This window comes from Mustela lutreola, chromosome 3 (genome assembly GCF_030435805.1).
Source record: "Mustela lutreola isolate mMusLut2 chromosome 3, mMusLut2.pri, whole genome shotgun sequence".
NCBI lineage: Eukaryota > Metazoa > Chordata > Mammalia > Carnivora > Mustelidae > Mustela > Mustela lutreola.
This window is the reverse complement of record NC_081292.1, coordinates 118,170,057-118,184,673: the sequence shown is the minus strand read 5'-3', so window position 1 is coordinate 118,184,673 and position 14,617 is coordinate 118,170,057. Positions and strand designations below refer to the sequence as shown.

Below are 14,617 nucleotides of genomic sequence, written 5' to 3'. Positions count from 1 at the left end.
GAGGAGAGATTGATAAAGTGCTTGGAGGTGAATAATGCTAGCAGTATACATTGGGGTACATTGTTTCCCTGGAAACATAACTCTTAGAGTGCTGTTTTACTGCTACAGTACTGAAAATGCTGAGTCACCAGTAATAAAATGTCATTGTTGACAGCCTTTACCGGAAATAACATTGGAGCACCATGATGAAAATAAGGATTTTTTTCCCTGTTTTTTAAAGATTCATTCTTTCTTTCTTTCTTTCTTTCTTTCTTTCTTTCTTTCTTTCTTTCTTTCTTTCTTTCTTTCTTTCTTTTTTGAGAGAGAACACAAGAGCAGGGGGAGGGCCCAAAGGAGAGGGACAAGCAGACTCCTCACTGAGCAGGGAACCCCATGTGGGATTCTACCCTAGGACCCCAGATCATGACGTGAGCCAAAGTCAGACCCTTAACCACATGAGCCACCCAGGAGCCTCCAAATTAAGGTTTTTCTTAACCCTCAACTGCTTAATTCTGGAGGACTTAGAAAATTCATCTTCATTTCTCTTTCTTTTTTAAAGAAGCTTCTTCACCTGGAAGAGTAACAGTAGTGTGTATCTTTTACTAATGTATCCTGCTCACAGAGTCAGAGAAAAAAGTATAGAAATAAGATGTCTTTTGGAAGCACAATATTAAGACTATGAAAGAATCCAGATTCAACTGCACTTAACCCCTACATAGTTTCTATGCAAAGTCTTCCTTTGTGATGCTTCTGAAGAGGTTGTCCTGGTAATAAGGCAAATATTTAGAGCAAATGTTTGGTCATGACGTTGCATGCAGACCACTGGTAAATGAGTGTCCAGTTCCTCCAGTGTAAGGGGCTGCCTGTCTGTTACACTAACTGGCTTCTGATGCATTCAGCTGGAAGTGAAACAAAGTCCAGGTAGGTTTGTTAAACTTAAGTCATCTTTCTGGAGACGTTCTGCAAAAGCTTGCTACTGTAATATATACATCAGTTTGGAAATTCACCTCCAGGACCATCTTTGCTCTCTCCCATCAACATTATTGTTTAAGAAATTGCTTTGTTGAGCTTCCAAGGAGAGTCACAAATAGAAAATCTGTATTACTCGATGGCAAATTTCTGTAAGGATTGGCAGCATACAGGGAGAGAACTATATATTCCTTTAGATATGTCAAGGGCTAAGCAGTTGCTGATTAGAAATTTGAAAACCTCTCTTGAAGAATGTAAGATTCTATGACTAATACTCATCAGCATAATATGAAGAATAAGGATTAAATGGGAAATAATTAAGATTAGGTAAACAAAGGATAAATACTTGGTAATAAACAATGAACTGTCATATAAATGTATTTTTCATATGTGTATACATGCACACTTGTATATATACATATACACATACCTTTAAAGAGTGAACACTATTGCAAATGTTTTTAAATGTATAATTCCATAAGCTTCCTTTCCCATTAAAGCATTCTAAAGAAGTAAGCATACTGGGCTCAAAAAATGAAGAAGATGCGTGTGTGTGTGTGTGTGTGTGTGTGTGTGTGTTGTGGGAACATGAAAAAACAAGAAGAGGGGCTCCTGGGTGACTCAGTGGGTTGAGCCTCTGCCTTCAGCTCAGGCCATGATCTCAGGGTCCTGGGATCGAGCCCCACATTGGGCTCTCTGCTCAGCAGGGAACCTGCTTCCCCTTCCTTCTCTGGCTGCCTACTTGTGCTCTCTCTCTCCCTGTCAAATTAATAATTAAAATCTTTAAAAAATAACAAGAACATAAAAATAAGTGAAACACATGGTTTCACTTTAAATTCTTTAAATTCTGTGTTTGAACTGTGTTTGTTTTGCTTGATCCATTTATAGTCTCCAGTTCTTGCCAGTACAGTTAGAATGATCTCAACACAATTTTTAATGCCTTGTCTCGTTTGCTCTTTGGTATGGTTTGCAATTTGCAGTCACTTTAGGGTCAGTGACCCATTCATTTGAAGTTATCTTTCTGAGGCCTTATTTTTGGGGACTGCTATCAAATTAGGCATAAGTCATTTTTCAGCAAAAGAGGTGACATTTTATTTCTGTAAGATCATATAATAACCAATTTTGTGTGAAAGAACGGATATTTCCTGTACAACTTAAAAAATATATAACAACCTGTCTTAGGTTTCCCAACCACACTGTACACAAGGCAAGGGGGAGCTTTCATTTGCTTCTCCCTTTTGCTTTTTTTTTTTTTTAAACAAACCTGGATTAAGAATAATCTGTGCTGTCCACTTTATACACATTATCTCTAATCTTTAAATAATCTGGAAAAATAATGATTATTGTCCTTATATTCCTGACGAGAAACCTGTAATTCAGAGGTTTCGGTAACTTGTCCACAGTCCCACAGCCAGCAAGTGTAGTTGGGCATTAGATCACATGCTCTTTTGTGACTCCTTTTCTTTCCCTCACTGGCAAACTATTTAAATGAAGTAGGTTATGGAATTTAAAAGTATGTTCCTTTGCAAATACAACAGTCAGAGTAAACCAGAAAAGGAGACGACAGATCATACTGGTTAGCATATTCTCTAGGACAGGAAACACGGATTCTGTTTTCTTTGTAGTGGTTAGGGGTTATGTATGGATTACATGAGTTTAAGTAGTCGCTGTGACTTTTACCATCTCTTTAGAAGCAGCACGTTACTAATCTGAGACTCAGTTTACTTATCTATACTATGGAAGGGTAGTAGTATCTGTTTTGTAGTGGCATTCTGAAGATTAAGTAGGAAATAAACAGTGCTAAGCACACTGTCTAGCACATGGAAAGCAATGGCAAATATAAGCTAAGTAACCCGTTAATACTGGTGTTGACTCAGTATTCAACAAACAGTTGTGATTCAAGTGAGGCTGACAAAAAACATGGCTTGAATGTAATGGCCAACAGCCTTGTGACTCAAAGTGTGTTCCCAAAGAAGCAGAATCAGCATCACCTGGCAGCATTCTAAATGCCAACTCATGGGCCCCACCCAGATGTCCTGAACCAGAATCTCTGCAACAGGGCAGAGCTGCTGTGTATTAACAGACTTTCCAGATGCTTCTTATGTGTGCTACTGTGAAAGTCACTGACCCAGAGTTTAGGAAGTATACTTAATAATTTTCCATATTGCCTACCTCTTTATTAACAAACATTGTATGAACTGATAAACACTGCTATCAGTTATTGAATCCTTTGCTATCCACACACGGGATGTACTTATAAAGATGCTGACAACTACGATTCCTTAGGAGCAGCGATGGTCTGTCATATATGTTTGGCCTCAGACTATAGGACGCATACAGGGAATTCGAGACAGTTTTACTTGATTAGTTGGTTTTGCTAAGACTCTTTTAATTGACTGGCAAATCTACTTACTTACTATGTTTAAGCCATATCAAAGCATAAATTTCAGAATACTTTATAGATATGTAAGAGAAACACATTTTTGTCTCAGAAATATCCTTTATTTGTTTTTTGGTCGGGGAGAGGGTGGACTTGTTTACTTGTTTGTTTGGTTATGTGTGTGACTCTGAAAAAGTGCCATGGAAAGAAAAAGATGAAAGAGAAACACAGTGAATTGGTCCTATTAACACTTGTCACACTGCAGACTCTCAAAGGAGAATTTAGTAAGATGGCCAGTATTTAGATCCATAAATCAGAACATGCTATAGAGAACAATTACACAATAATTGTTTAATTTTTCTCAGAAAATGCACACTGAAGTGCTAATTAAACTTCAAGCACAAAGATCCAGATTGCTAACTCCGCTATAATCATGATCATAATCACTGTTGAGTACACCTAGGATGTTGGGGCATTATGCTATGATACTGAAATTTATTAAATTTATGTAACATATTTAGGAGATGGGGAAAAATAATCAGGTATGAGCTCTGATTACCATTTTTTTAAAGTCTTTATTTACACTTGAGAGCAGCATGGCATATGAAAAAGAACTAAGCCATTGTGGTTGAATAGACCTGAGTGACTGTGGATAAATGTCTATCATCACAGCACAGTGTTAGGAAATTCCAGCACAGTGCTTATTACATAAGATGTGCTCAATGAAAGTTATTACTGTTGTCACAGCTATGATGATGATAATGATGATGATATGATGATAATGTAACTTTGCAGGTGCATAAGCATTTGACAGACCAACCCTCTCACTTCACGCTGACAAGTAAGGAACTGCTTATGTCATCTTTCAGACATATGAAAGGAGGCTGAAAGGTTTTCTCTATCTCCAATTTCTAAATGCTCCAAAAATAGTGTAATTATGTCTGGAAAAGTCAATCTTAAAGGGAATTGCCTCTTAGAAACCCAAAGAAATAAACACAGAATGCCAGACCATCACAACATCATATAAAATGCTCCTAAACCAGACCTTTTAGCTCAGTGGCCAGAATCCTTGACTTAGAAGTGCAACATTTTCATTTTCATTGTAAAGTGTTTATAGCTTAATGGAGTTTACTATGAGCAAATTAGAAACAAAGCAGAGTGAGTAAGATCATGACCTCTACATTTCATTTAACTTACTCAGATTGCTAATTCTGCAAGTCGATTAATAAAGAATGTATGCTGCTACATTTTTGAAGGTATAGTCATATTATAATCATACAGACAACTAACTTGCTTTATTCTTAAAATAAATGCTACATCTTTAACCCACTGAGCCACCCAAGCACCCCTAAATGCTGCATCTTAAAGAAAGAAAAGTATGGGTCTAAATCCACTTTCATTCATCCAAGTTTAGGAAGCCAAGGACATAAGAACAAAGGCTTTGGCTTCATCAGATAGTCTAAAGTTTAGCCCAGCTGCATCACTTACTCAGTGCAAGCTATTTAGCCTTCCTGAGAATCAGTTTCTCCATCTGTACAATGGGACTGATAATAGTATGTACTTAGTAGGATTGTTATGGGGACTAAAGAGAATAATTTTAAATGTGCCTTGCACACAATAAGTGCTCAATAAATGTTAACTTTTATTGTACTTAAGTTACACATAAAATAAGTAGGACCAACATTCCATTCCTTCAAATTACCCTTAATTAATAACTCTTCTTCTTAATATTGTGTTGTCCTAGACCCAAAAACAACTTAAAAAAGAAAAAATAGTAACAAAGGGAAATCTCTTTCAGGAACAGAATTATGGAAATGTCAAAGATAAGGTTGCAAAGATTAACGATGAATCAATCATTCAAAACTGCAAATACAGGATATTAATTGATTTCAAAAATATTTTCCATTTCTATACAAAGATTTTATACAACCTTCCCACAAATTATATTACCACTGTAAACCTAAGTCTCCTTTCCTAATGTTTGGAGCCATATAACATATTCCTTATCCTCATTTTCTTTTTTTAGCTCTGTAAGCCAAAATACAAATCTAAAGTATCAGAGTTTAGCTTCAGAGAATATTAAGTGGAACCATTCTATTTCAGGAATATTTATTTTCCCATAGTCACGTTATGTTTCCATTAAAAAAAAAAAGGCAAATGCTTTAGATTTTTAGAAAGGGTGTTCTGTGTGTGGGTGTGTTTCTTGGTTTTTTGGGGCTTTTTTTCGGTCAGCTTTGGAAGAAGAACACGACAAAAGAACACCTCATCTTTGGGAAAACAGAAAAGGCAAAAACAGATCATCACGAACAGAAACAAAATTACACAGTAGAGCTGAGCTACTAAGATATAATTGATTCTGCCAGGATAAAAATGGAACAGAACCAAGAGATTATAATGAGAATCATTTTGGTACTAAAGAAGACCCCTTTAACAATGGGTGTGCATTCAAATCCTAGTTTGATCATTACAGGCTCATTTTCCTTGTTCGTGTTCCCATGATAAAGGCCTTAAGAGAAGCACTGGCATTTTAAATTGCTCAGTCTCACTTGCTTAATTTTTTTTTCCCTCCTTCTTAGGTAAAATTATGTTCTTATGTTATTAGAAGAATGTTTTGGAGAACAAGTACTGTGACTATATAGTGGCCAATACTGAAGGATTAGGGTACTGACAAGGGAAGAGGAATTACCTGTGGGCATTTGGTCCAAGATCCCCACTCAGACATGACACATTCACTGGGACACAGAAGAGAGCAGGACTGGGTTTCTGGGGGAATTTCATCCTGGCTGCATAGGCTATTATCCACAGCTCCCCCTTCACTATCAGCAGCATTCACACATCTGCAAGGCAAGATCAAGGTTAAAACAGTGGAGATGTAAAACAGTAGAGAGTAAATATAGAGTAGTTATGATATGCCATATTTACTTACCAAAGAAAATTAAATGTAAAATAAGACTAGCAGAGAAATCAAGGGGAAAAAAATTCCTTCTTCAGCCAGTTGACCTTTATTGAGTGATAACCTTTCAGTCAGCAGAGCAAGAGAGAACAACGGGAAGACTAGAGTCCACTGGCATTCTTAAAGAACTCTCCATGTCAAGAGACCTACGCTATTTTTACCAGCACAGAGTGAATTTTCTTTTTACTGTAACAAATCTTGAAAGCTCTTCTTCTCTGAATGAGTTCATCACTTTGTAACAGTGAGAGCCTTCCTAGTTCCTGTGACTCTCTTAGACCTTTCTTACACTTGTATCTCACTTAATCCAAACTGCCCTAATCTCTGTCCAATACATTTAAGGTCATGGCCAAGGAATGTGAAACATAATTGAACATGTCTTTCTTTCAGGTATTTTCTGCATTTTCAGTATGGAATTTTGGTATCGCAAACCAAAGGGCAATATGTAAGCATTTTCATGTGGCACTTGAACACAAGGTATACAGACACTTGGCCTAATCTGTATTGGCCTTTGAGATAAGTGCTGGCTAAGGCAAGATAAATAATCATGCTATTGATTCAATCAAATCAAAACCAAAAGTGTTAAGACCACTATATATCCATCAGAATGGCTTCAGTAAAAAAAAAAAAAAAAAAAAAATATGGAAAATATCAAGGGTCGGCAAGTACATGCAGCAACTATAACTCTTCTTACTCCACTGGTTGGAGCATAAACTCTTTGGAAAACTAGTTGGTGGTATCTACTAAATGGCAACATATATGTAACAAATGACCCTAAAATTCTATGCCCATTTACATACACAAAAGAAATGTGCAACAAAAAAGAAAAAAAAAATGAAAGAAAATATTCGTATCAGCACTATTTGTAATCATCCAAACCAGAAACAGTCCAAATACTCAACAGTGTCAACAGATAAATATATTGTGGTAAATGGTGGGAATGTATGAACTATTGTGACATGGTAAAACATGAGTGACATTCAAAAATTCAATGCTATACAAAAGAAGCTAGACACAAAAGAATACACTGTATGATCTCATTCATAGAAAGAAATAGGCAATATTCATCCTGCTGTCAGAAGTCAGAACAGTGGTTACCTTTGGGGGAATGGTTACTTACTACTAGGGGCTTAAGGTAGCCCTGGTAATATTTTGTTTCTTGGCCTCTGAGGTGGTTACACACCTGTGTCCCTGTTGTGAAAATTAAGTTAACCATACTCTATGAGTGGGTATTTCTCTATATTTATATTAAATCTCAATTAGAATTTTATGTTTGAATTATCTTAAAAAAATGTTTAAGAAAGACTAGCTACATGCAAGCCTCTTTTTCTAGGTGTGGGATACAAGCTTAGTATTTGTTAATAATGACTCATTCAGTAAATGATTCATTCAGTAAATATTTTTGAGGACCGACTCTGTACCAGGCCCTTGCCTAGTTGCTGGGGTACACACCAAAAAAAAGAAAAAAAGAGGGAAGATCCCTATTGTTATGACACTTTTCTTCTAGTGATAAATAATCGAAGTGAAGGTGAAAATGACAATGACAATGAGATAAATGATGCCATTTGCTGATCTGATCACTTGAAACAGGAAGCCACAGCCAAGGAGTAAGCATTTTAAGACAGATATGATGGAGAGCTATTGGTGTCCCCCAAATAGTGCTAAGCTAGAATGAAATATCCTATGCATTACGAGTTTCTTTTATACATACATCTTTTATACATTTTTTTTTAATTCAGGAAAATTGAAGAGTAATCTATTACCTTGTACAAAACAAAGTAACCTTTATGAGCTTGACTTGGTAAAGTAATGAAAACCTGTACATTGTATAAACAAGGTTAACAAAAATGCTAGAAGATGTTAAGTAATGTTTTCTAATGTAAGAAGGCATGGTACAGAATCATCTATGGACCTTAATTTATTTTGTGGTATTAATCAATAGTGGAAGGAGGGACCACAAAATAGCTTATGTGTCTTCTTCCGGACAAACTTAAAAGCTGGAAATTGCTTTCCTTCTTGCCTGCACACTCTCTGTTGATGTTCTTTTATTATTTCCCTGAGAAAGAAGACATAGACTTCTGGACAATGGTGTCCAGCTGAATGTACGCACCAGTCTTTGTTCACTCTTAATAAGCCACAAAAACAATCGTAAAGTCATTTGTTACAAAATAACCAAAAATCCACAAAGAAAACTCAAAAACTCAAGGTGGGGGGAAAGACATTACCTTACAAGGACAAAGAACAAAGACAACAGATGGGAAATAGAAAAGCTGAAATACCAACACTCAAGGAAAAACAAAGAACGCAACTCCATTCATACCACAGAAAACATAAAAAATTCAGGAGCTTGTGTCACCAAGTACTTCTGGAAATGTGGATAAAAGTGATGCTGAAAAATTGGAAGATGTACTGAAAGTATGTTTAAGAGGTACCTGGGCCCTCAGATCTCCCATAATCCACAGGGCTAGGTGACGGCCCCTCCCTCACACCCCCCCCCCCGCAGGTAACTGAATGTTTATTATTTGGAGAGGGTCATAAAAATAGTCAGTCTTTGGACTAGAGAACATAGCTCACTTAGGGATGAGAACATTATACTGAAAACAAGGGTTTACTTACAAGTTAACACACTGGAAGGACTACCACAAACTTAGTGGTTTAAAGAACAAAAACTATTTTACAATTCTGTAGTATAGAAATCCAACACGGGGCACCGGGGTGGCTCAGTGGGTTAAGCCTCTGCCTTCAGCTCTGGTCATGATCCCAGGATCCTGGGATCGAGCCCCACATCAGGCTCTCTGCTCTGCAGGGAACCTGCTTCCTCCTCTCTCTCTCTCTGCCTGCCTCTCAGCCTACTTGTGATCTCTGTCTGTCAAATAAATAAATAAAATCTTAAAAAAAAAAAAAAAAAAGAAATCCAACACGGATCCCACTAAGGTAACATCAGTGCCTTGGTAGAGCTGGATTTCCTTCTGGGGGCTCTAGAGGAGAGACTACTTCCTTACCTTTTTCCATATTCCAGGGGCCATCCTCATTCCCTGGGCATGGCCTCTTTCTCCATCTTCAAAGCCATCAGACTTGCATCTCTCTGTGCCTTGCATCTCTGGTCGCATTTTCCTTTTTCTCTCCCATTTCCCCTTTCACATTTAAGAACACTTGCAAATGAAGTGTCCCTGTCCAGACAATCCAGGTATATCTTCCAGGCTCAAAATCCTAATCTAATTACATCAGCAAAGTTCCTCTTACTATAAAAGGTAACAGATTCACAGATTTCAGGGATTAGAATGTGGATGTCTTTGAAGGGGGCACAATTCTGTCTACCACATCAACAACCTTCTTTCATTAGGTTCCAAAAACACTGGCTGTTAGTATTATCTATTTCACGCTTGATTTATGAAAAGACTTTTCTGAGGGTTCTGATACGCCTAAGAGTAAAGACTTGAAAAGACTGAAATTGAAGGTATCCCCAAACAAAAATGCCCCTGCAGTTACATATCCTGGATCATCAATTTCCATCCCCATCTTCCTTCAACTGTCACCTCATTTCTACTGAAAACTCAGTACAGAACTGTTTTGAAGCATATTTGCTATTCCCACGCCTTCCCCCTACTTCCTTCATGACTGTCTCTTGAATTTCGTTTAATCACACTTTTAGTACATTCCAGAGAAACCTCTTATCTGGATCATTAACAGACTCCCCTCATTGCCAAACTCAATGGTCAACTGTCATCTTAGTAAACAACTGATGACTATCTTTTTCTTGAAAAACCCTCTTGCCTTCCCAATTTCTCGCTTTTCCTCATTCTCCAACAGCTCTTGCTCAGTCTCATTTATAAAGCCCTCTCTTTGCTATCATCCATGAATAATGGACTTCCTCAGGGCTCAATTTCTTATGTCTTTTCTTATCAATATATACCAAATGAATAAGCTGTTGATGACCAAATTTATACCACTGTCTCTCTCTGAACTCCAGTCTCTTGTCACAGTTGGAAGGCAAATTTTATGTGTTCAAAAGCTAGCCTTTGATTTTCCTCTCAAACTTGCTTCTAATATTCCTCATCTCAACAAATGGCACCCTCATCCCTGTGATTGTTAGACACTGAAACCTAGCGGTCATCTTTGATGCTTTTCTTTCTTCCATGTTCTACAATCACTTTATAAATAAATCCTACAGTCTGTGCCTTCCAAATATAGTCCGAATGTGACCTTGTCAGCACCTTCATTATTACCAAACCCAGTCCAATCATCGTCTCCCACCTGGAATTTTGGAATGTCTTTGAAACCTTCATCTCTGCTTCCATTTATATACCCCCAAATACCTTCTCTACATCCAACAAGGTCCTTTCAAATTTAAATTAAGACCTTGTCATTTCCTCTGTCTCAAACCTTTCATGGCTTCAAGTCGCAGTTAGAAAAAAATCCTTTTGCCTTGTTTTAGAAGATTGTGTGATTTGAGTCCCAGCATCAGCTATACAGAACACTTTGTTATTCATCTTGTTATAAAAAGCCAAGAAGATTTCTGCTTTGGATACTCTTTCTTCCTGGGATTTCTTTCAGTACCTCTTTATATTCATTCAGGTCTCTCATGTTATTCTCTGCTTGGATATTTTCCTGGCCAACCTCTCCAGTCTTCTCAATAAATCCAACCCAATTTTTATTCTTTTTTTGGCATTTCAAGCAAAGGCATTCCATTACATTCATGTGTTTATCTTTTTCTCTGCCACTGTAAATTATTTAAGGATAGAAACTTCTTTTGTTCACTTTTTTAATCCCCAGCACCTAGACTGCCTGATACATAGAATATTTTTTTTGAATTAATAAGTTATTGCAATCCGGGGCGCCTGGGTGGCTCAGTGGGTTAAAGCCTCTGCCTTCAGCTCAGGTCATGGTCCCAGGGTCCTGGGATGGAGCCCCGCATCAGGCTCAGCGGGGAGCCTGCTTCCTCCTCTCTCTCTCTGCCTGCAGCTCTGCCTACTTGTGATCTCTGTCTGTCGAATAAATAAATAAAATCTTTAAAAAAAAATAATAAGTTATTGCAATCCAAGATGAATCATAAGAATGTCTTCCAGTTTTGAAGTTTCAAGAAAGAGAAGGACAAGCTATTTTGTTCATTACAACAGTGTCTTATTAAGACCAATAATGGTTTGGAATGCAAAATACCTAGAAAAATCTACTTCACATATTTAAATGTGATCATACACACAAAGCTGCCACAACAAAATATCACAGAGTAGGTGCCTTAAACAATAGAAAATTATTGAGGCTCCACGTCTTGAGATCAAGGTGCTGGAAGGGTTGGTTTCTGCTGAGACCTCTCTCCTTGGCATGTGGATGGCTAATGAATGGTGTCTTTATTTTTCATTTTCTTGTTTAAATTCAGTTAGCCAACATATAGTACATCATTAGTTTCAGGTGTAATGTTCAATAATTCATCAGGTGCATATAATACCCAGTGCTCATCACATCACATGCCCTCCTTAATGTCCAGTCACCCCAGCCCCCACCCACCTTTCCTCCAGCAACCCTTTATTTGTTTCCTATAGTTAAGAGTCTCTCATAGGTTTTCTCCTTCTCTAATGACTTCCCATTCAGTTTTTCCTCCTTTCCCCAATTGTCCTCTGTGACCTTTCTTACACACACACACACACACACACACACACACTCCCCACATCTTTATCCATTCATCTGTTGATTGATATCTCAGCTCTTTCCCCAGTTTGGCTACTATGGACATGGCCTCAATGAACATTGAACAGCAGGTGCCCCTTTGGATCACTGCATTTGTATCTTTGGGGTTAACAACCTAGTAGAGCAATTGCTGGATTATAGGGTAGCTTTATTTTTAACTTCTTGGGGAACCTCCACACAGTTTTTCAGAGTGGCTGTACCAGTTTGCATTCCCACATGCAGAGTAAGAGGGTTCTCCTTTCTCCGCATCCTTGCCAACATTTGTTGTTTCCTGACTTGTTAACTTTAGCCATTCTGACTGGAGTGGGGTGGTATCATTGTGGTTCATATTTGTATTTCCCGGAGGCTGAGAGATGTAGAACATTTTTTTATGTGTCTGTTGGCCATCTGGATGTCTTCTTTGGAAAAATGTCTGCTCATGTCTTCTGCCCATTTCTTGACTGGATTATTTGTTTTTTTGGGTGTTGAGTTCAATAAGTTATTTATAGATCTCAGATACCAACCCTTTATCTGACAGGTCATTTGCATATCTCTTCTCCCATTTTGTGGGTTGCCTTTTACTTTTGTTGACTGTTTCCTTTGCTGTGAAGAAGCTTTTTGTCTTAAAGTCCCAACAATTCATTTTTGCTTTTGTTTCCCTTGCCTTTAGAGACATATTAGCAAGAAGGTGCTGCAGCCGAGGTCGAAGAGGTTACTACCTCTGTTCTCCTCTAGGATTTTGGTGGATTCCTGTCTCATATTTAGGTCTTACATCCATTTGGAGTATATCTTTGTGTATGATGTAAGAAACTTGTCCAGTTTCATTCTTCTACATGTGGCTGTCCAATTTTCCCAGCACCATTTATTAAAAAAAGAGACTGTCCATTTTCCACTGGATATTCTTTCCTGCTTTGTCAAAGATTAGTTGGCCATAGAGTTGAGGGTCCATTTCTGGGCTCTCTGTTCTGTTCCATGATCCATGTGTCTGTTTTGTGTCAGTACCATACTGTCTTGATGATTACACTTCCTGTGGCTTTACATGCTCTTCCCTCTTTGTGTGTCCTAATCTCTTTTTTAAGGACACTAATCGATTGGATTAGGGCCCATCCCAAAGACATCATTAACATTAATTACCTCTTTACAAAGAGCCTATCTCCAAATACAGTCTTATTTTGAGGTACTGAAGACTAGGATTATAATACATAGATTTTTGGGGAACACAATTTACCTCATAACAGAGTGATATTCAATAGCTGTATTATTTGTATTATATCAAGCTCTGTAAGTCTGAGCTACGTATGGCTTAAAGGCCTTCTTATTTAAGTATGTTTTTCCTCAGTCAGCCTGCCATAATTCTGTCGGTAGCAATTTATTCTCTTAAAGCTTTCCTTTCTCTCCTGAGATTTTGCTGAGTACTGCTAAGAAGTCCTGGCAAGGATGAGAGTGGGAGTTATCACAGCTCGCCCTCTTGTTAATTGATAAGCTAGGTTGATTAGTCATTTCCCAAAACCATGAGAATAAGACGCAGGAGACATAGACTTTGAAGAGAAAAAGGTCTATGACAGCATGAGCCCAGGAGTCCTCAGAGGAAAGAGGAATGAACAAAGTGACAGAAAGACAGTTTGTCTGTCAGCCAATTGCTTGGGTTGATGCTAGTTTCACCAAGAGCTACTTCTTCCAACATGTCTACCAGTGATTTTACAACACTGAGACTAAGTCTCGGAAATGATGTGTATGTACCAAATTACTGAATAAAATAAATTCACTGATATTGAATAACAACCAACATATATAAGTAGGCTCTGACTTAAACGACTTCAATCTAACAGTTAACTGAACAGGGAGTTACAGGATTTGAGAACTGTCTGTCCATTTGAAATGGAGCTTCCTAAATCCCACAAAATGATACACTGTGCTCATGCAATTGAATAGTTGACTAAACTATATTTTCTTCTTGATTTTACATACTAACCATTGTTTATCATTAATATTTTAGTTTTCACTTATTCAGGCTAACATTTATCACCAGTAACCTTAATTGATAAAGAAATTCATTCTTTCCAAATCATTTTTAAAGAGGCCATTTAGACAAACTCGGACCAAGTGTTTCTTTTGCTTATTACTGCTATATTTGCAAAACAAAAAACTTTAAACAAGATCCTTCCATAAATAACCCAGAATTCACTAAACTCTGTCAGAGGTGTGCTCCTTTTATATTAAAAGTCATCACTAAGGTTCATAAGTATTCTCAGACTGTAGTTTCCAAGACCAGCTGTGAGGGTTTAAATTGACCTTTCAACATACTGACATTCAAAATTAAGACAATGTCCATCAACTACACTACCCACAGAGCAAAAAAGAGACATGATATCACAGCCACAATCTCCAGATTTGTTAACAGTTATGGCTATGCGTCAGTTTGAATCAGTGAAGGGATACCAGCCTGCTCCATGCAGTTAGCTTTCCCACTGAAGTCATTTGCGGGGAATGGCAGAGATTGTGACTCGACTGCAGAGGATATCCCACTGTACACAGGGCAGTTAAGGCACCTATACTTCAAAAGATGCTTAATGATTAGCAAAAGACAGAGTATGCAGTATGAAAATCAGGGTGCACTTGGATAAACAACACTCTGGTTTTTTATAAAAATGTGTAAGTTCCACTGCCCCATTTCC

General features: G+C 37.6%; 1 protein-coding gene across 1 annotated transcript in view; it reads right to left on the bottom strand.

Moving 5' to 3' along the window:
* Positions 1 to 14,617, bottom strand: part of THSD7B (thrombospondin type 1 domain containing 7B) — a 733,321-nt gene that overhangs the window by 83,945 nt on the left and 634,759 nt on the right. The window contains exon 16 of the mRNA XM_059166739.1: positions 6,015 to 6,165. Coding sequence (XP_059022722.1) covers positions 6,015 to 6,165 — 151 coding nt within the window. The remainder of the gene's footprint in view (positions 1 to 6,014; positions 6,166 to 14,617) is intronic.